The sequence below is a fragment of the Lissotriton helveticus genome, chromosome 11 (assembly GCF_964261635.1).
Source record: "Lissotriton helveticus chromosome 11, aLisHel1.1, whole genome shotgun sequence".
In the NCBI taxonomy this organism is placed as follows: Eukaryota; Metazoa; Chordata; class Amphibia; order Caudata; family Salamandridae; genus Lissotriton; species Lissotriton helveticus.
This window is the reverse complement of record NC_136072.1, coordinates 650,999,432-651,022,032: the sequence shown is the minus strand read 5'-3', so window position 1 is coordinate 651,022,032 and position 22,601 is coordinate 650,999,432. Positions and strand designations below refer to the sequence as shown.

The following is a 22,601-nucleotide window of genomic DNA, read 5'->3' as shown; positions in this document are numbered from 1 at the left end:
CAGCGTGTGGCCGGCGTTGTGGGTGGGTTCAGTGAAAAGTAGTTGGAGGCCGAGGTTGGCGAGGTTGTCGATCAGGGTGGCGGAGTTGGCGTTGTTGTTGTTCTCGAGGTGGAAATTCAGGTCCCTGAGGAGGATGTAGTCTGAGGAGGCGAGTGTGTGGGTGCTTCCTAGGTCAGCGATAGAATCGCTGAACAGGGCCCGTGGTCCGGGGGGTCTGTTGACGAGTGTTCCTCTGAGGGTGGTGTTGGGGTCGGTGTGGATCTGGAAGTGTAGATGTTCAGTGGTGATGAGGGTGTCGTCGGCGTGGGTGTAGACCTGGAGGGTGGACTTGTGGGTGATGGCTAGGGCTCCTCCAGGTCCATTGGTGCGGTCCCTGCGGGTGATCTTGTAGCCATCAGGGATGGCCACACCAATGTCGGGTGCCGAGGAGTCGTTCCACCAGGTCTCCGTCAGGAAGGCAACTTCTGGGGCGGAGATGCTGAGCAGGTCCCAGAGCTCGACAGCGTGTTTGCGTGCGGAGCGGGTGTTCAGGAGTATGCAGCATAGGTGTTGGGACCGGTCCTTGGCGGTTTGGTAGTGCTGTCGCAGGTGAAGTTGCAGGTGTGGCAGAAGAAGGGTCCGTGGGTGCGTTTCGGGGTGGCCTGGAAGCAGCAGTAGTCTCGGCCGGTGTCAAGAGGGTGGTGGCGTGGACCCAGAGGACAGGGTCCTGCAGGGACATTGTCTGCTCTTTACAGCTTTACAGAGAAACTGGAAAAATAATACCTCTAGGAACTTATACCCGGTCCTTCAGGCATTTATTTCAACATGCCCTTGGAGATTCAACGGGTACATTGAATCCCAGACAATGCACCTCGCAACAGGGACACGACAAATTAGAGGCTGCCTCTCTCGCCATGAACAGACTAGGGAGATCATTGAAGCAGCACATAAAGATGGCCTATTTGACATAGATAGTCATAAAATCCAAATCACCAAAGAATTCTCTAGAGAGACTAATACAAAGCGGAAATACTTTTTATCAGTAAGAACCCAGTTAAGGAAATGGGACATCAAATCTTGTCTGATAGAGTCTGCTCAGAGATGGATAATGAAAGACGGACAGTAGAGGAACTTTCATGAACCTCTTGATCTCAATTTTTTGGATGACCTGAAGGCTCCACAGTGGACACTATTCCATCATCTCCAGATGTTATGGTCTGTCATCAGAGTAAGGACCTGGCACCTGCTCGACAAGGCAGGTGGCTAGACCGTTCTTATAGGAATCCAACTAAATGAGAAAGGGAGATAAAGCTTGTCATGGAAATCACAACAGGGACAAACCTAGATCTCCCTTGAAGCCCACGACAAACCTTGCAAATGCTACTGGGATTGGACCCAAGAGCACCTGATGGCCTGCTTACTTATGTGGTATTGATGAGTAAGCCATGAGAAGCCTAGTCTTCCCTGGACTTCCTAGACTTCTCTGGACTTCATGGGGGTGTGTGTGTCTGTGTGTGTGCTTGTGTGTGTGCATGTGTGGGTGCCCATATAGGTATCTGTTGCCACTCCTTGTGCGAGTGCCCATCTCAGGCCCGATAGCCTTCGGGTTGGACGGTTCCCTTGTACTGCCCTTTCCACTTTGTGTTTCACTCCTTCGAGAAAGGATCGTCAGTACAGCATTTTAGAGGCACTGATGACTGTGTGCCATTATTGGAAGAGCTGCGATCAGCAAATGCCTACTCTTCGCATGTTCTGAAGAGAATCCTGTAAGTCATGGAGCAGTTGGAGGAGAGTTGGAGGACTCCCGATAGCCACCCTGGACAACAGGTAAGACATTCAGTGTGAGTTGAGGGGCAGCGAAAGCTTCATAACCAGAAAAGACAGTCGAAACAAATTAAGTACAGCTACATGCAAAATGTCTGCCAATACACTGTGAGAGCGTGAGGAAGAGGCAGATACACTTTTTAACGATGCAATGCATGCAAATCAAGGTACTGTGACTGGTACAACCTCTGAGAATATCCAAACATTGGATGTGGTAGAGAAATTGAAACTGTTCAAGAAATACAAGCGCAACAAACTTGCAAAATGGTGGGAGTACAAATCCCTGACGAAGTATATTGAAGTTGGGAGGATCCCGAGGGGTTAAGAATCTTAGTGGCCCCCAGTTTTGAGAACCCGACCCAGAGATGTTAAGAGAGTGGGCAGAGAGCAATCTGGGAGCCTCTGCAAGAATGGTCCAGATTCTAATCGAATATGCAGAGAAGGACAGATAGGCATCCACAGAAGATTGACGCATTGGAAACAGAATTGAAAGGTGGTCAAGAACAAGAGCAAATTAAAAAATGTTATGCTGATATGGAGATTCGACTCAAAAAGCATGAAGAGAGTAGTAAGCATCTAAGATAAGGAAGTTCACCAGGGACAAAATTGACTACGAAAAACGGCACATTTTTACATTTAGCAAAATGTTTGAAATTATAAGGCATCAAAAGCAGGCTTCAGAAAATTGAAATAAGCAAGACAAACATAAAGGAGATATAGAAACTGAATTGAGCACTCTGGAAACAGATGAGGAGAATGTTTAGTCATTGGGGGAAGTAGCAGGGTCCAAAGATAGCACAGTCGGTGTTAGTAGAACAGCAACTATCTTTGAGGAATTAGAATTTTTACACCAATATTGGCACCAAGCTTTAAGACCAAGGGCCCGAAGATCACAAAGAATTGGAAACGGAAGGCAAGAAGGTGCAAATAACGGCAGAGATAAACCACAGAAAACAACAGCTCAAAAAATGTTTGGAGAACGAAATGAAAATCACTGACAGTGAAGGCTTAGTTATCAATTTATCCAATGTGATATTAAGTGAATCAGAAAAAGAAACTTTATTATTGGAAGTATCGTTTTGTAAAGAATACCCTTTAAACTATGCCCAAACAAGGATAGACATCTTCAAATTCATACCGAAACACCATACTTTATCAAAAAACTGTAAAGTTACACAAGCAAAGTTACCCATAATGCCAGAAGATGATATAACCATTGCGGAATCGGATACAATAAGAGCGTTACTCCAATTGGAAAATGAAAGCATAATGACACATGATAAGATTACAGACATGGAAATCATTAATGACAGAATCTTCGTATATGGGATACAGTAAAGACACCTTTTAACACCTTCAGCGCGGCGCGAATTTTCGCGCTGTGCTGAAGGTTCTAAAAAACGGGCGGGGCCGTGACGGAACGTTTCCGTCATAAGCACAGCCCAACCGGCGCTCATGACGGAACTGTTCCGTCACAAGCATCGAAGGGGTTAAGCCACCATCTAGGACTTTGCCTATGAGTCCAAAAGATTCAATAGATGTTTTCCAAGATGTGATTATAGAGCAGGTGAAAAAGATTCAACTGGGATAGACAAAGAAAAATAAAGTTTCCAACCCTACACCAGGAAATGTCAAAATCTAATTCAAAAATTGCAAAGTAAAAAATAAATTGTGATTAGAAATACAGACAAGGGAGGAAATGTAGTTTTATAGCCATTGGACAAGTATTTGCAAGGGACGTATGGTCAATTAAACAATAAGAGCTGTTACTGAAAATGTAATAAGTCTGTCCTTCTAGACATTCAAACAAATTAATTTACAGAGCTAAAAGATTGGTGGAACAATGGTCTGATCACGGATGAAGAATTTGCTTATCTAAGAAATGATATCCCATAACACCTGTAATGTATTTCATTCCCAAGATTCATAAAAATGGCAGTACACCTCCACGTCATCCTATAATTTCGGCTTGAGGGAGCCTGTTCGAGAATGCTTAAAAATATATAGACTTTTTTTTAGAAAAGCATGTAAGAAACTTGCTCTCTTATGTGAAAGATAGTGGGGATTTCCTGTGTCAAATGTATGACATATCAATGATAGAAGATTTTGTCTTAATGGCATTAGATGTTCCAGTGCTGTACACCATTTGACGTTCCCTTTGCGGCGCCTATTTTATGGACACTTCCTTGGGAACAGGAAATGAATTGCCCGTCAATGACAAAAAAAGTAATTATTTGGTGGGCGGTTCTCATGCGGGTTTGGCACTGTTGGGGCTGGGCGGTCCCACCACAAACTCGTAATCGGGCCCTTAGAAACACAACTAACACAATAAATTCCATTACCATATGACTGGCTACAGGAAGCTTTTGATATCCTAATACCACTCAGAACAACAATAGAGGACAAAAGAAAATAGGCACTTTTGACAAAAACAGAACTAAAAGAGATAAAATAGCAAATTAGAAAGCCGCCACGATCCTGGCTCAAAACAAACAGCAATCAAGACAAACTTCACCTACAGAAACTTAACAGATTATGCAAGTCAAGAAAGGTACTATTGAGACAGAAATTAAAATACTAAATGTGCAAATATAGAATTTTATAAGATTCTCACCAAATTTTTTAAACATAAATGCATAAAAGCAACTCATCCTATGAAAAAGGCACTGCAATGGGCGCTTCAAAGGCAGTTCCCTTACAATATGGACTGGTGCAGTCCATGCTGTGCAGAAACCGGTGCACATGCACACAGTGGGGCACACCATGCTAACCATGTGCCCCCCCGGCAGGCTTCTCATGGCCCTGTAGGGCCCCCTCTCTTTCCTCTCTGCCACAGTATCCATGGTGGGCTCACTGCCATGAAGCCTGTGGCAAAGAGGAAACCCGTAATATGCTTGGTGGTGCCACAGTGGCACCGCCTAGCATATTGCGGCCTTAAGACCTCTACAGCACGGCCAGGGATCTCTGATCCCTGGTGGTTGTGTCAACCCCATGGGGGTCCAACAGCCAATCTAGGAATAGGACAGTCGGCCGGCCGGTGCAGCAGTGCCCACACCGCCACCATTGCATAATTAGGCCCTTAGTCTCAAATAATGCAAAAATCTCTTGGGTGAAAAATACAGGGGCATATTATCAAGGGGGTTTATCTCCGCTTTTTTGGCTTTAAAAGCCAAGAAAGCGGAGATAAAATGATCTCCCTATTACCGAGCTTTCGCTAACACCAGTTAGCGACAGCTAGTAGGAGATAGCGACCATCTTGGGCCCCACTTTGCATGTCAGTGATATTTATCACTAATGACATGCAACGTGGGCGTGCCAAGATGTTAGCGACTGGAAACAGTCGCTAACATCGCTATCTCCTATTACCAACTTTTGGAGATATTCGCGCTAAGCGCGAATATCTCCAAAAGCTAACACCTGCCCTGAGCAGTTCTTAGCCATGTTATCCAATAGGAGGTGGATAAAATGGCTAAGAGCATTAGCTCGGTAATGCATGAATATCGCTGACTTTTCAGCGATATTCATGCATTGCGGCCGTTTTTTATCGCATTTGCGATAAACCTTGGTAATACCAAGGTTTATCTGCGATAAAAATTGCCGCAGCTCAGCGGTAAAACTTTGTCTCTAACCAAGATTTCGCTATTGCTTGGTAATATGCCCTGCAGTTCCTTAGATTACCATATTCAGAAATAGGAGCTACATGTCAGCCTTTGCAAAAATGGGGCAGAAAGGATTCCTTCTTTGGATATGAACCACCATATTGTCACCACTTTGGTTCATACCCTGAGAGCCCTAAAAGCTTGTACTATCCATTCCATCTCTACTGCCACCACTGCCACTAGCTCACCACCTGCCAATGCCCCATCTCCCCATTATCACCAACACATCCCTCAAATTTGAACACAGGCAGTATAATTCTAGGATAAATCAAGGTAATAGGTGCGTAACCTGAAACAGAGCTTCTTCTACACTCACAAAGACCAAAATAATGCCAAATAGTTACTCACTCCCCGATACAGTGACTGTCAACCTACCAATTCAGTCAATGCAGCTGTTAAGAAACTGACTGTCTACAAATGGATATGACATGCCTTGGACATGACTCACATGAGTGGCTGGCTACTCCCCTCAACCTTCATAATCCACCCTCACTACTGACCAGAGCATAAATCTTTTATTCACAACTCCCAAAACAAATAGATTGACATTAAAGTAAAGTTTGTTTACCAGCATCAGGTAATACAAAAGATTACAAATCTCACTATCTGTCTCTGCTACAGGCCCTTTCCTTCCAGGCACTACTCTACCGACCACTGGTAAACCTCACTTAACACACATACTCCGAACATCAGAGGTTATGGCCAATACGCTATGCACAGTACTTTTAACATACTCCACACACCCAAATAGTCTGTGAGCTCAGAACCCACAAGCATCCTATTCCTAGAATCTCAAGAACTATACACCCTACACACAATCAAATATCACTATGCCCAAGCAACCTCGGAAGAAGCCCCTCCACTCAAGCCAATGATCCATCTCTTGCACATCATATTAAAAATGCCAACGTGAAATGCAGGGACCTGATTCAATACGTTAAGATGCACTTTTGAGTAAGTTTACTCTTTTCAGTAGGCTTACTACTTTTTTGTATTCACAAACTCCGATTGCAAGTTACTAAAAAAAAGGAATAACGTAAAATGTTATAAACAAAATATTAAATACATTTTAATTAATTATACACATCACCTTTGCCAATTATTAATGCACATTACATTTTGTTTCTTTAGGTGGGAATTTATGTTTTAATTTAAACGGCAGAAAAACGTATTAATTAAAGTTAATTTCAAAATTAGGGCTGTCACTTTTTTATTTTGTTCTACATTTAAGTTAATTATATAAAATTAATTTACATTATTAGGCATAAAAATGTTTAATATTTCTTTTTGAGGTACTTTTCCCTCTAGTTTACCATAGGGATAGATTATAGGAAAAATGAATGAAAATAAATGTAATTATTTTTTAGTCAATTTAATAGTTGCTTTGTTTTTTTAATTAAAAATATGTTATTAAAATATTCTACAATTAAATTATAATTAGCAGGTATTCTTTTTATATGTTTTAACACATGTGTATATGTATTTATATGTTTAACTATTTTAATCAATGTAATTTAGTTTAGGATTATTTCCTATGGGGTTTTATTTAAAATCCCTGCCTCTATTATTTTCTATGAGAATACTTGGCAGTACCGGTGACTGCCCTTGTGTAGTGCTTTATTGACTACTTTTTGTATTGTTTTAGTTGTAACTTACATTCAGAGTGTGTGAACTTAGCAAATCAGGTCCTAGTTCTTTAATGTAAATTCCATATCTGTCCTCAACCAAGACAGTAACAATGTTACTAATGCAATCATGAAAACCTGGTTATGCTTCTCCTCTATACTACTCTTTGTTCTTTTTCTACCACTAGTCTTGCATGTGTGCATGCACCTTCTAAATGTTTGACAATGTGCCACAAACCTTGATGCATGTTGATATTAATGCTGTTTCTGTACTGAAAGTATTTGAGTCTGTTATGGAGTAGATCTGAGGAAGAGCACTATAAACATAGGTTTCTTGGCTTCATTTGTAGTGCAGGCTAACTGTCTGAATGTGCTAAATTTCATGACACAGTATAAAAGCCAGAGAAGAGTTTAAACATTCTCCCAAGCACAGTGGTGAGAAATTAGCTGGCAAATTCATCTCAGGACAGTCGAAGTGGAACAATATAAAATATATTGGCTTATGTTTGTTTCCTAATAGACTAACAGAAGAATTGTCTTTTGTCCAGTATACCAAATGTAAAAGCTGAATGGAAAAGTACCGACTTACTCTATAGACCTATTGTGCCAAAGGCAAGCCTGTCTGCGCCCAGTCTGTGACCCGACTGCGGCCAGCACCAGGAACCCTGGACCTCCCACTACCCATTGCTACGACACTGCCACCCTCCTCGCACTTAACCCCGGAAGTCTTAGCGAATGCCAACAGGCCTCACCGAACATGACCAATGGCCAGTTCTCCTGCCTCCACTGCCGCCAGACCCTCACCGGTCAAGTTTAGCAGAAGCCATCTCTGCAGAATCAACTCTCTGCTGGTAAACATTAGTACAATTTATTGTCAGTCAAGCAATTGAATACAGCAAACCGGGCGTCATGCCACTGGATGACAAGTAATACTAATTAGTGCATGTACCTACAAAAAAAAAAATCATCAGAAACAAGGCTACTATAGCCACCCCTCCCGCCACCTCTAAAGCTAATGCAGCAAGTGGCCTGTAAGACAACCACTTGCTACATAACTTGTGACCCTCTGCAACCCCAGGCAGAGCTGTGGAAAAGAAATAGTAAACTGCTTCTCCCATCTTCCACGGTCGACTGCTTCCTGACATGAGATAACAGAAGCTGTTTTTTTTGTTTGCAGTGCTCCCTTTTTGTAGGAATAAAATCAGCAGGTGCAGACAGTATCATGTGTGATATGTGAAGCCTGCACACTTCACAATCACGATTGCATGCTCAGAAGTTACAGTGGGCGTGTATGTGCACATGCAGGGAACACTGACCTGGACTGAATTAAACCATATCTAGGAAGAAGAAGACCTCAAATAACTCACTAGCATGAAGTCAGCATCACATATCTCTGACCTCTGCCCTGCTGAGCTTGTTAAAAATCTCCCTTCACATCATCTCTCCTACATGGACCGAAATCTGTAACTCCTCCCTATCAAGTGGCTCCATGCCAGCCCCCCTCAAACTTGCCAAGACACCCAAAAACCATACGCCGACCAGAATGACCTTAATACCTACAGGCCTATAACTAACCTCTCTCTCCATGCCCAACCATCAAAAACATGTGTGCTTGTGCAACTCAACAACCACATTGAAATGTACAATTTGCACGGTGCCTTCCAATCTGTGTTCAGGGAAGGCTGCAGTACAGAGACTGCAATACTGAACATCATAGATGACCTGCACAGATCTTTGGATGATGACCAGGCTTGCTTCCTGTCCTCCTGGACCTCTTGAGCTCCTTTGATAATTTCAATCATGACATCCTCCTAACCACCCTTCTGCAGCTTGCAGGCATCAATGGAACTATCCTTCAGTGGTTCGCTTCTTTCCTGAACCAACACTCACAGCTAATCAAACTAAACAACTCGACCTCAAAAGCAGTGTCAGTCTCACAAGGAGTTCCTAAAGGATCAATTCTGTCTCCTGCCCTATTCAACCTCTATATTGAGCCCCTTGCAATGATCCTGAAACAAGCCAGAATTGCCCAACTCTACATGAAAATCTCATCAGTCAATCACATCCAACACCTAAATAGCACTCTCTCCACAGTTCAATCCTGGCTGACCAGCAACCATTTTAATCTCACCCCCAAGAAAACCAAACTCCTTTTCTCCTACCTACAGAAAAATCTTTTCATGTAGATAGCAGGCTCGGCAACCTCATTGTGTTAAACTGCAAACTGTCCATCTTTAACTCTGTTAAATCCCTGGGGATTGCAGTTAACAGTCACCTGAGCATGAACGAACATAATAATACCTCTACAAGAAGTGCCTTCTACATGCTGAAACATCTTTAAAAAATCAAACAATGAATTTCCATCACAGACCTAAACACTGTGGTTCAATCCTTATTGCTCCCCAAGCTGGACTACAGCAATGATTACGGGGACCCCAAAAACACACCTAGCCCCTTTGAAAGCTAAACTCCGCACAGTGGCTAGATTAATGTCGGGGGAAATCACTTCAACCACAACACTCCCACTCTAAAGCAGCTCAACTGGCTTCTAATCAAGGCAAGAGTTATACTCAAAACTGCTTGCTAACTCACAAAGCTCTCTACATGGAAAACCCAGTATACCTCGCAAATAAATCTAAATCTGGTCGAAATAGACCTCTTCAAAGCTCTAACAGACTACTTGAGAAAGAGAAATCTTGCACCCGCTCATATTGCAGGAATGCTACCAGAATATGGAACTCGCTGCCTCAGGACTATCGTGACAATCTCCACACACTCTAAATACATTGGAGGATCACTACCTCGGGGAAAACTGTTGTGGTATACTCTCCCCAACTTCACGACGCCCTACCCTAGCTACCTCAGAATGATATCATCATCTATACTACTGACTGTACATTTTCCTTTATATACTGTTACTATGTATTTTTATTTACTCCACATGCAATCATGTGCAATTGCCGCTCTGACAACTTGAAAGCACTATATATATATGTGTACCGTATCTACCTCAAATCTGTATTGTTAACACATCCTAATGTCTTTTGTTTACTTTTTTACACACTGTCAATATGCATCTAAATGTAACTCAGGTAATTGGAGCTATACAAAGTCAGTGAAGCGCTCTGATGCATTCAGGGTGAGTTTGTGTCATATAAAATTTGACAAATAGAATAAATAAATTCACAAAATGGAAGAGGTCCCTTGAGCACCTCATCCCAAATGCAAATGTGTTACTACTATGTTTGTGTAGTTGGTACAATATTAATGTTTTGTGACTGGATTTCGGCTGCAAAACATTCATACATCTTATTCGGTATTACTATTTAGAAGTTACATCATAAACATGCCCTTCCAAATAGCGATTCAGAATATACTCAGAAACCGGTATTGCAATTCAGTAACATACCACAAAGCTATTTTGCAGTCGCAAAGGCTTCAATTTAGCAAATCATAGCTTTAGCCTTTTTGACTACAAAATAGTTCAGTAAACCTGGCCCTACATTCTGGGGTGTTATATCACAATATCTTTGTCGAAATATTGATCTGCAAAAATATTGCATCCACAATTACCAATTACCATTCAAGGTAAGCAGATGTGGAGTGAAGAATTGTAAATCTTCACTTAGGTACATTTACCTTTACAACAATGTATAACACAATATTGTTGATGCGATATTGTTGCATCTCAATATTTCAACCATGATGTTGTGACATACACCCACATTCTGGTTTGAGAAGGTCAGTGGTTGATATACAAATCTTACCAATAAACTGGCTAAGGTCTAAAGTCAAATCATCATTGTTTGTTTGTTTTAAAAAATTAGAACCTAAATTTATAATAGCATAATAAAATCATGTGAACTGTGATTTTTTTTTAAGCATAGTGTTCTTAATCTTAATATCCACATTCTATCATGGAAACATGCAAATGGAAATTGCTTATGTGATGTATAAGACAACTGGTTTGTTTAAACAAATATTTTGAGACTTTTTCTGATTCCTTTTTGCTTATCTTTGTAAACTGGGGTATTTCATTAAAGAGAAAAACCTAGTTTCCCACCAAGGCCAATTTCGGGATAGCAAATTCTATCTCTTGATGACCAACTGGCTATTTGATGACTTAATCATTATTTTAGTAGAAGATCTTCACATTCTTAACTATATTTTTTCAGGCAGGACTTAAGCCCTTGTCATTCTCAACAGCAATACAATACTTCATTCACCCCACCATCTCCTTCTCTGCTCATTGCTGCCATGCCACTGGCATTATTGATAAATAAATCTTCTACTTTATAAGTTGTCATCTTGGATTTCTGCACTTCTTCCCCACTTTTCTGCCAGGTAGTCTCTCTATCCTTAAGGCAGAACATTTGTAGTCTTCGAATTGCTTAATAGAGTTAGATTGGGTTTTCTGTTATATCTCAAGTGGAGGACAACTCTTTTGTGGGGTTAACCAAGCGTTTAGGTACACAGTCCCTTCTAAAAATAAACATGGATTATCCTCTAATCCAGTGTTTCCCATACTATGAGTCATGAGACAATTTTTGGTGAGTTGCTAAAATCCAAGCAATAAATATTGATGCCTTGGAATTCTGTATTTATCGTGTCATACTTTCCATGTTTCAAAGAGAGACGTCAAATGTCAGGCTAAGAGGCCAATTACAAGTACGGAGGTCCCAAGACCGTTGTACCCACAGTGGCTGTCCGACTGCCGCAACCTGAGCAGTCCGACTACCCAGATTACAAGTGCGGTGGTCAGACTGCCACAAGACCACCGCAACGCCAGGATGTTGGATCCCGTGGTGGTGGCGTTTGGAAAAGCAGCAGCCTATGAACGTGGTGCTGATGCCAGTACCGCTGTGCCGATTACATCCTGCCTTTCCACTAACTGAAAAGGTCAGCAGAAAGGCTGGGGAGGGGTCCCAAACAGAGCCCCAGGGTGAGTTTGCCCATTGGGGACTGGGCATAAGGGCACATGCTGTGCACAACATGGCGCAGGGCACACAGTGCACAGACTTGCAACCGGCAGTGACACGGTGGCAGCATGAGCTGCAGGCACTCTATGAGCCAAAGCATGCCACCGCAATTACACTGCCAACACAACACCACCAACCTGGCATTGTTGTCATAGTCGACAAGCGGCAGGCTTTGCAGCATTCTCCCGACCACCGCAGCTGCGGTCCGGCGGTTGGACCGCCAGAGTCGTAATCGGCCCCCAAGTCTTCTGCAGCCTATTTGTTTCACATGGGGACTGGTATTTGTAAGCATCTCCCTCTTTGCCATGATCGGCAGAAAAATAAAGTGAATTATGTTACAATCTTGCTGGGGTACATGAAATGTAAAAGAAAAAAGCTGTAGGATGTCATTATTTCATAGCATGCAAAAACAGGCAAATGCCTGAAAATTCACTGTACACATTCAGCAGTTAGAAAAGCAAAAATGAAGCACAATTTGTTGTTATTATTTGAGTGTGATAGAAACAAAAAATATATTAGGATCAGATAACATCACAATACCTTACTTGGTGATGCAGAAATAATAAAAATTCTCTTAACCCCGATTTCCACAAACTATCATGTGTGTTCAATATCAATTTTTCTGTAAAACTGAATTTGCAGATTTAGTGACCATTTCAATAAAAAATGGCTTTAGTTAAACATACAAATTGCCTACTTGATATCCATTAAAACTAGGTGGGTCACCAATGTTTGTCGTACTAAAAAGTAGCTTGTGGTTCTAAACAAAAGTTTGGGGGCGCTGCTCTTATCTGTGGAGCCCGGAAGCAACAGTCGTCAATTTATGAGAATGAAAAGCATGGAATGCTGTGTGCTGGTTAACAAACTTAATTTCATATTTTCCCTTTGACACTTTTTAGGTGCTGTGACATCCTTTTCAGTGGGATATGTCAAAATCAATTGGGACCTTTCTGGAGAACTGGCTCTGGCCATTTTTACTGGATTAGACGCTGGAGCTTTGTTTCTCATGCGCTTCATTCCTAACATTTGGGTTTGTTATGCTTCATATCTGGTATTTAAGTCATCATACATGCTTCTAATCACAATAGCAACGTGAGTATGATCCACCAGTTTTGGTCATTATATTTTACTAATACACCAAATAAAACCAAATTTCCTTTTTTATGATTCTACAAGATTTTATAGAATTTCAAATCCCTTCTTGGAGGCTATGCTACCTTTCATCAGAGCAATTGCAGGGAGATGATATTGTGCAAAGGCACTGTAGTCTTTCCAATTGCTTCATATTTAAGAGAATGTGAAGCAAACCATTGGGATGTAAACATTGGCAAAACCAATAGTTTAGATTTTTGAATAGTAAAATGCTCTTTGTGCTTCACTGCTTAAGGGAGAGGTAGAAGAAGCAGTGTCTCACTACTTGCAGTAGAGGAAGAGATGCAACATGTGCTCTTGCTGTTGAGAAGTAGTCTAAGGGGCATATTTACGAGCCCCTTGCACTGCTGGAGCATCACTTTTTGTGACGATCTGGCGGCACACATCACAAAATTAGATCTATGAGGCCACGCAAAGCCACCATGAATGGCTTTGAATGGCCTCCTAGATAAGGAGTAAGGCAAGGCAGTGCAAACCGCTGCGCTGCCTTACTTCGTGCTCTGGAAGTGTTTCATGGGCTTTGTGGTAGGTATTTCCTTCCCTTGCATCACTCATGGATTTTGACGCTTCACCAAATAAACAAGAGCATGTATACCTGAGGGGAGCACTGAAACCTTACACCTGCTGAGGTGAGGCATAACGAGAAGAAATAACTTTATTTCTCCGTGTTTTCCTCTTTCTATGTGTGCTGCGTTACACAGCACACATAGAAAGAGGAAATGCCTCTTAGGATTGTTTCTGTGCAAGAAGTTGTCCCTTTCTGCACAAAAACAATCCTGTCGACAACAAAGGCACCCTTGCACCATGGTGCAAATGTGCTTGCTTTGGCGCTAGGCTGCTGAAACGGCACCAGTGCACAGAGAAAGAACAAGAATGCACCATATTGTATAGATACGTTGCATTCCTGCCCTTTCACTTTGGCATAGGGCAGCAGAGCAGGCTTATTTGCTGCACTGCCCTAAGCCAAATCCCCATAAATGAGAGCCTAAGTGCAACAAAATTAACTGAAAAGCACCTACAACTTGCACATAGTCATTCTCATTTATTTTAATGCTTATTTATTTTTGGTATTTGTATAGTGCTGACCCAACCACATGTCAACTGAGTGTTTATCATGAAATAAGAAACACATTGAACCTTAGTCAAGAGACAGATAAACAGATCAGATTAATTGATTGGTTGGCAGATCAGCCATCCTGCCAATCTTGCACTTTTTCACCCCAGCGAGAGTTGGGGATCAAAGAATTTTCACTAGTGGATTCTCAATGGACTCCACCAGTGGAGACCCTTGACCTGACCACCAATGGGCAACCAGGTCATAGTGACAGTCCCTACATTTCCCTGCTCAGCACTTCGAGGAGGACCAGGGCAGGGAAGTTGCAACCAGGGAAGCAAAGGCCATACTCTTTGTTAGCCAGGAGGACCAGAAGGCATTTTCTTCCTTCGAAATATTAAGTTTGGTCTTTCGGATGTGCTCTGAGTCATTGTTTTTTAATGTTTTCTAATAAAAGAGTAGGATGGGATTGAGTCAGAGACCCTTCTGCCAATGGTTTCAGAGTCCTGGGATAAGCTTTATTTAATGTCAGTGTATTTGTTTTACTTTCTGGATTTCCAAAATTTGACATATTTGCTTCAGGTGTTGTTTCTCCCTCCTGTGATGAGAGGTTTGTCATTCAAACAGAGGTACAGACCCGAGAGGAAGGCTTTGTGAGTGATGCATGCCATTTTAAAGTGGATTCAAGTACGAGGGGGAGACAAGTGGAGTTTGTTTATAACATGGGTGATATGCTCAGGTTTTTTTATCACATGTGTCCTGTGCACCTTTTCTATTGCCTCTGAAAGTTACCCTGTGTTTTTTTCAGCAACAGTTTATGTGGTTACTGCTTGTGAGGGACTCTTCAAATTGCACATTAAGCACCTTAGGGTCACACTTTTGGTGGACCTTTGGCGGTAGACTGAAATGATCTTCCCACCTGGTAGTCTCATTAAGGCAGTTCCCCTTCAATAAATATAATGTTTGTGGCTATTACATGCAATCAGAACTTCAGTGACCTTCACAAACCTTATAATGAATGTATATGATAAAAACCTTGATAACTTTAATGGGCCTTTAACGTTAGCCATCAGGTCCACAAACATTTACTTTGTGTTAAGAATGGTATTTGCAAGGTGGAGTTTGTATACTTTTCAGAATAGGCAAGCCCATCTGCCACTTCTTCTCTCATGGTTTTTTTTCGGGATGTCTAGACCAAATCCATATAGTTTACTAGCGGAGCAGCCCTCTGCTGTTGTGCTTGGTCATCTGTGCATGGGTAGTGACTAGAGCAATGCATTACGGGAAGATGAACTTCCTAGACTCCCCACTAAGGATGGAGAACACTCTGACCAACTTCGGATGGCTAGACATTTGAACTTGTAAAATCCACTGGACTGGAATTTGCACTAGGCTGTTGACCTAGTCTCTGACTTTGGGAAAATATTATGGAGTGACCCTTCAGCTCAATGAACAACTTGGAATTGTACAGATTCGGAGGCTGATTCTAGAGTGCGGAGCTAAGTGCTGCCCACTTTCATTTGCCTGACAACACATTGGAATGCCAGTGGTAGAAGGTGAAGTTTGAAAGTGGTGAGGCATAAAATGAAACTAGCAATCTCACATTAATACACTTTTTAAAGATGCATATGCAGGCTGCAGCCTTTGTGAGCAGAGAGGCTAGGAGCCGATGTACTATCATTTTGTGCGGTCACAAATGGGAAATCGGCCCGTGTGCAACCACAAAATAGGTCTGCCCCATGTACAAACCCTATTTTGTGTAACCTATTACCGACTCGCAAAACAGGGTTTGCAACTCACTATTAGGAAGGGGCGTGCCAAGGATGTCCCTTCCTAATAGTGAGTCCCACTTCAATGTATGATTGTTTTGTGACCGCAATTGCGGTTGCAAAACACTCGCTGTTTACCACCCATTTCAAAAAGGTGTTAAGACACTTGCAAACAGCAAAGGGTCCTTTCCACTTTGTGATTGGCAGCAAAAATATTTTTTAAGAATAGGCAATGGTCCCACTGCCTACTGGTAAAACATGAAACAGAAACGTTTCATTTTTCTTTTTTAAATGCATCCCGTTTTCCTTCAAGGAATTAAAAAAAAACTGCTTTATTTAAATATCAGTCACAGTCATGGTGGCCACAGAGGTGCTGGCCATTCCCAATGGGGTCGCAAATTGTGACCTTCCTCATGAATATTAAGGAGGCATGTTGTTTGCAACCACATTGGGAATTACAAACAGTGTCTGAGACGCTGTTGTAAATTCCATTTTGTCAGTCGCAAATTGTGAGGCGCAAAATGACGCAATTTGCGACTCGCAAATTGGAAGGGTCATACATCTGGCCCTACGTCTTGCAGGGAGACATACTATTTTTTGACTGATTAGACCTAGTCTGGTAATCATGGTGAGGATTAAAATCATTAGTTTTAATAAACGAGAGAAAAATTCAAAGATGCCTTAAACTAATTGTGCTTTTATGGATTTTTATGGGTCTGTCAGCAGCACGTCCCTCTCAACAGATGAACAGGATAAAAACATCTTATAAGCAGGCTCTTCTTTAAAATCATAATAAAATAGAACATTGTTGTGCACTTCATCTGTGACATGTTTTATTTTCTTTGGCTCTGGGGAGTGATATGGTGAAAGACCTATTAACCATGTCATAAAGGAATCACAGACACCTAGCCATTATATATTTCGGTCCAGAAACAATGTTATGAATCCCTTGAACTACATAAAGAAAGGCTGAACCCATACCTGCAGATATTGAAATTGGACCAAGACACTGAGCTGGGGAACAGATCTTAGCAATTTAGGGCCAGATTTAGAATGTGATGGATGGATTGCTCCATCAAAATATAGGGTATATCCCGTCCATCATATTACACTGGCATAAGCACTTATAATATTGCAGATGGGTCTACCACATTTGTGAGGGATTAACCCATCCACCAAACTCTAACTAAGGCCCTTAGCGTGTGTCACACTTTTCATCTCACCAGGATAACACCCCATTGCTGACTGAACTCCAACTGCTGGGAGCAGGTGCTGTATTGCTGTGAGTCAAACTTTGCATAAACAGTCCAACAGGCTATGAGGGTACGATTTGCCCAGGATCAAACAGTTGCTAAAGTAGTAGACCCAAGACTGCAGCACAATGCTACTTGCTTCAAAGGCTATACACTTACCCCATATTGTGTTCTGGTGGAGGCAGGCCATTCTCCCCTTATTCTAGTAACATCCAGTCAATTTTTAATTTGAAACGATAGGTTTATTAAACACGTAAGGATATACAACAATGCTTCTTACAATGAATCATCAAAAATTATACGAAGCAAAAAATCAATAAAGCATATATGCTGGTCATAAAAGTCATAGTTATAGCGAGGGATAAACAAAGGACAAATGTAACACATCAAAAGGCATAGACTTATAACTAAAGTGGAACGAGATAAGAAAAACAACAAATACAAATAAAAACATGATGACAATGACAGTCTAAAAATAACAGAGTTTAGGGAGGTTAAGCAACATCTTGTATAAGGGGAATGGGAGCAAAAGATTTTTTAGCGCAGTCGTCAAAAAATTGCACAATGGGAGACCATAGTTGTAAACGTTTCTTGGCAAGAGACATGGGAAATACTAAAGTTGTATCCATGCTATGATTATGGCAAACAGCGTACCACCAAGCTAAATATGAGAGTTTGGATGTATCCTTCCAGTTTTTCGTAATCTGTTGAAAGGCCACTGCTAGTAATAAGTCTATAATTTGCATTTGAGCTGTCTTCCAACCTGTCGACAGGCTACCAAGGAAAACGTTGGCAGGTGAGAGGGGAACATTGGTGTGAAATATGGCATTAATCTGCAACCAGACTTGTTGCCAAAAGTTAACAGCACGTGGGCACATGAATAATAGGTGTTTTAAATCAGCATGTGCAAGGGAACATGACCAACAACTATCAGGAGTGCCGATATGCATTTTATGTATGGTGGTTAGAGTTAAGAGAAGTCTATGATTAATGAAAAAAAGAGTTTGTGTAATATTAGCTGCTCTAGATGATTTCCTGATTTTCACCCACATTTTATTCCAAACTGGAAGAGACCACAGTGTATCTAGAACAGATCCCCAGGACATCTCCGTATTTGTTTAATCTCTCTCAAAGGGAGGTTGTGAGAGGTGAGAATGAATAGTAGAGATTTTTGGTGATATTCGGAGGAGACAATACCATGAAGAATCTGTTAGTTTTCAACTGAGAACATGCCTCTAATATCACGTTACTTAAAATTTAAAATTTGTGTTGAAATGAAGGAGGCAGTTGAAAGAGAGAGCAAGCAGCTGGAAATGTAAAGAAGTTATCTTTATCGGCCAGTTGATGACCCTATAGTATACCTTGGGATGCAACAGTTTTTGTAATGACATTCTAGATTTTTTGTTAAACTATAAAAGGAAAAAGTTGCTTTTATAAAATAACTTTGTTGGTATGGGTATTGGAATATTGGAGATAATATAAAGGACAATAGGGGTCGACATAATTTTGATGGTGTTGAGGCGACCCCACCAGGAAAGATAAAGGGGGTGCCATTTAGTGGCAAGGGTAGTTAGTTTTTCTACACACTTCTGAACATTTTGGGAAATTGATGTGATATTAGATGGAGTGACCCATAAGCCAAGATATTTAATATGGTTTGGATTCCATGTAAAATTGGGGGATGAAAAGTCCTCTTTAAAAGTATACTTGTTTAGATACAATATGTCATTATTTAACTTATAGCCAGAAACCGCTGCATAGTTGTGAACCTCAATTAAGAAGGCCGGTAAGCTGAGGTGAGGTTGAGAAAGGAGTATGAGCACATCATCTGCATATGCTGCAAATTTAAACTGTTGGGAATTTGAACTGAAACCATTAATAGACTTATGTTGTCCTAATCTGGACAAGAAAGGTTCAAAGCAAGGTCAAAATGAAATGGTGATAAGGGGCAACCCTGCCGTACTCCTCTATGAAGCGTAAAATATGTAGATGTAAGCCCATTAGCAATCGCAGCTTTGGGGTCTGAATAAAGCAAAGAAATCAAAGAAATCATTTTTGACTCAAAATTAAACCAAGAAAGTGTTTGAAAGATGAAAGGCCAATAAACGATATCAAAATCCTTTTCTGCATCCAAGGCAATTGCAGCAAGAGGTTCTGTGTATTTTGACAACTTGGAGGTAATATAAAAAAGACGGGTATTGTCCGCGATCAATCGTCCCTTTACAAAGCCTGTTTGTTCCTTATCCAATAAGTGAGGGAGATGTGATTCGATACGAAGGGCTAAAGCTTTAGAATTGTTTTTATAGTAAACATTGACCAGGAAAATGGGTCTGTAATTTCTACAATAACGTAAATCTTTGCCTTCTTTTGAAATAAGACATATGTGGGCCTCTAAAGCGGTTCCTGAGGATCTACCTGACTTAGTGAAAGAGGAAATGAGATTATATAAGTGTGGGAGGAGATAGTAATATACGAATTCATGTAAAATATCAGAGTCTTTGTGCTTTGGTATTTGATTAACTTTCAATATAGATTCAATTTGGAATTTGTTTTCGTTTGCATTTGAGGTAATTACCTAGCAATTTGCCTGATTGATTCTTCCCGCCATAGAATTTCACGCTGGTATTCAGTAGATATAAAGAAGCACTTTCAGTAGTGTCCTTATTAAATTTAATCTCAGCCTGAATGAGATCTGCTAAACAGTCTGAGTGTTACAATCTCTTTATCTCAAAAAGAAGTTCCGGATTACACAACCGGGCATTCTTCCACTTGTTAGTTGTAAATCTAATGATAAAGTCATATGCAGATGCTTTCAAAGCATCCCAAGCTGTGTGAAAAGAAATGTTATCAGTACTGGTGATTTTAAAGAATTCATGAAAGAAGGATGTAAAGGAAGCGTTACAATTAGGATCTAAAAGCAGAGAGTTGTGAAAACGTCATTTTCTGGGAGAAGCAGGATGGGACAAAATATGTAGCTGAATAGAGACGGGGCAATGTCTGAAAGGATTATAGGGCCAATATTTGCTGAGAGTAAATACTGGGAAATGTGTGAGATAAAGATGTTATCAATTCTTGACTGGGTATGGTGAGGTGGAGAAAAGAAGGAATATTCTTGCGATAAAAGGTTGCACAATCTCCAAGCGTATTTTAGGTTACATTGTTTTATAGCTTGTATGATAGCTTTGTGAGCTTTATTTGGAATCAAAGAGACTCTGGATTTTCGGTCGAGGAAAATGTCAACTGTTTGATTGCAGTCACCAGCAATAATAAGATTCTCCGCTGGATTCTGTGCAATCAATCAGGAAATTTGAGACCAGAAAGGAGCGTCACCATTGGTAGGAGCATAAACATTAAATACAGAAATTGGAGTCTTCCCTATCATTAAATTAGTAAACAACCATCTTCCATCCATGTCAACCTCTTGCGAAAGGAGTTTAGCATGCAAAGCTTTATGACACAAGGTTATGACTCCATTTTGTTTGCCATCCCCGGGCGAGGGAAAAAACTTCGCCAACCCAGCTTTTCTTGGGGTTTAAAGATTCAGTTTCTACTAGATGGGTTTCTTGCATCTGAACAATACTAGCATCCAGCTTAGATAAGTATGATAGTACACGTTGTCTCTTGATGGGGAAATGTAAGCCGTTAACATTCCAAGTGACAATTTTTATAGCCATAGAATATAAATATAAAGTAAATGTTTGGAAAAACCAGCAATAATGCAAATATCTTTACATGAAACATGTAATACAAAAACGAATACAATAACATTATAACTCAGATGAATAAGAGAAGAAGAAAGAGGAGAGAAGAAGATAGAATGTAGGTTGGAGAGATTAATAAAGTACAGAAAACCATAAGAGGGAAACAGTGAAGAAATTGAAAAGAGTAGAGGTACTGCTGAAAGTATTTGAGAAAAAAAGAGTAACATACCTACATATATTTCAAAACGTGTGAAAGGTGGGAGTGGATGAGGCCACATGGAACAATGACACGTCCGGACTCCATGAGGGAAGATGGGGAGGTCATGAGACAGATGACAGATAAAACAGATGAATCGTACGACAAGGAGATGTAACCTGTGGGGAGAGAAAAAAGAACAGATATCTTTAAGCAGAACATTATAAACATAAACCTCAACCATTATTTAACAAGATGAAATCTTGAAGTAGTTAGCAAGTCATGAACCATAAGAAATAATGGAAGCGACTACTTATTCTGCTGTGAGGAAGTGTCCATAGTTTCTGTGATACAAGAATTCAGAAAACTTTTCAGTCTAATAGGATCTTCAAAGGTAGTAGTTGTATTGTTATAGGTTACTTTAAACAGGCATGGGTGAAAGAGGCCAAAGCAAGCACCAATAGAATGAAGGTGTGGTGTCATAGCCAGGAACTCTCTACATCTGTCAGCTGTAGCCTTTGCATAATCCTGTGAGAAGAAAAAAGAGTTACCTGGCCATGAATATTATTTAATGGACCTGACTGATGACAAGACCTTAAGCTAGTCAGTATATTCTAGTAAATACAAGATGACTCCTCTTGGCCGTTGGAATGTTGAATGTTAAGGAGAGCACCTTCTGGTAAATTTAGGATCTTTAGAAGAAATGACTTGAAGAAGGCAATCGGGTCTGAACCTTCCCAGCCTTCTGGTAAACCATAAATACGAAGATTGTTCCGCCTGTTTTTAATTTCAAGACTTTCAACCTGTTTCTGTAGCGAGGTCACTTGAGAATGAAGAGCCTCTACCTTGAAGGTGGAAGAACCCAAAGATTACATTTTGTGCTCTGCTGTTGTAATCTTTTCTTCTAGTTGTGACCATCTGTCTGTTAGGACTTGTAGTTTAGAATTAGTTTCTTCTAAAAAAGGTCTAAGAGCGTGGATCTCTTCCCAATAAGAGGTCCATAGAGACTGTCAAGGGTTGTTCAGGAAGAGAAGGAGGGTCTTTCTTCAGTCGTTTGCTCAACACTTTATTAGTACCAGGGATTACCTGAGTGGCAGATGACAAGGTGCCCTTTGGCAGTGAACTGATTGAGTCATCCATTCTGGACAGGCACGCATGAAGGCCAGAACGCGTTAATACTATACTCGAAGAGGGTGTTGGCAGAAATGTAACTTTGGTTGGTTTGCCCATACAACAGAGCAATGGAGGAGGAAAAAAGGCAGTCACTTAAAAGGAGACTTTTGCACTGTATTATGCCCTGTAGTGATGAAATGACATAACAAAATGTCGTAGGCGAAAGTGCAAGTTGAAGAAAAGCTGTCAACAGCACAGTGATGCACCTATTATGTGAAGGTACAAAAAGGTACTCTA

At 40.9% G+C, this 22,601-nt stretch overlaps 1 protein-coding gene across 2 annotated transcripts in view; it reads left to right on the top strand.

Moving 5' to 3' along the window:
- Nucleotides 1–22,601, top strand: part of LOC144791735 (thiamine transporter 2-like) — a 381,748-nt gene that overhangs the window by 249,161 nt on the left and 109,986 nt on the right. For both annotated transcript variants that reach the window (XM_078666502.1, XM_078666503.1), the window contains one exon: nt 12,966–13,158. In XM_078666502.1, coding sequence (XP_078522628.1) covers nt 12,966–13,158 — 193 coding nt within the window. The remainder of the gene's footprint in view (nt 1–12,965; nt 13,159–22,601) is intronic.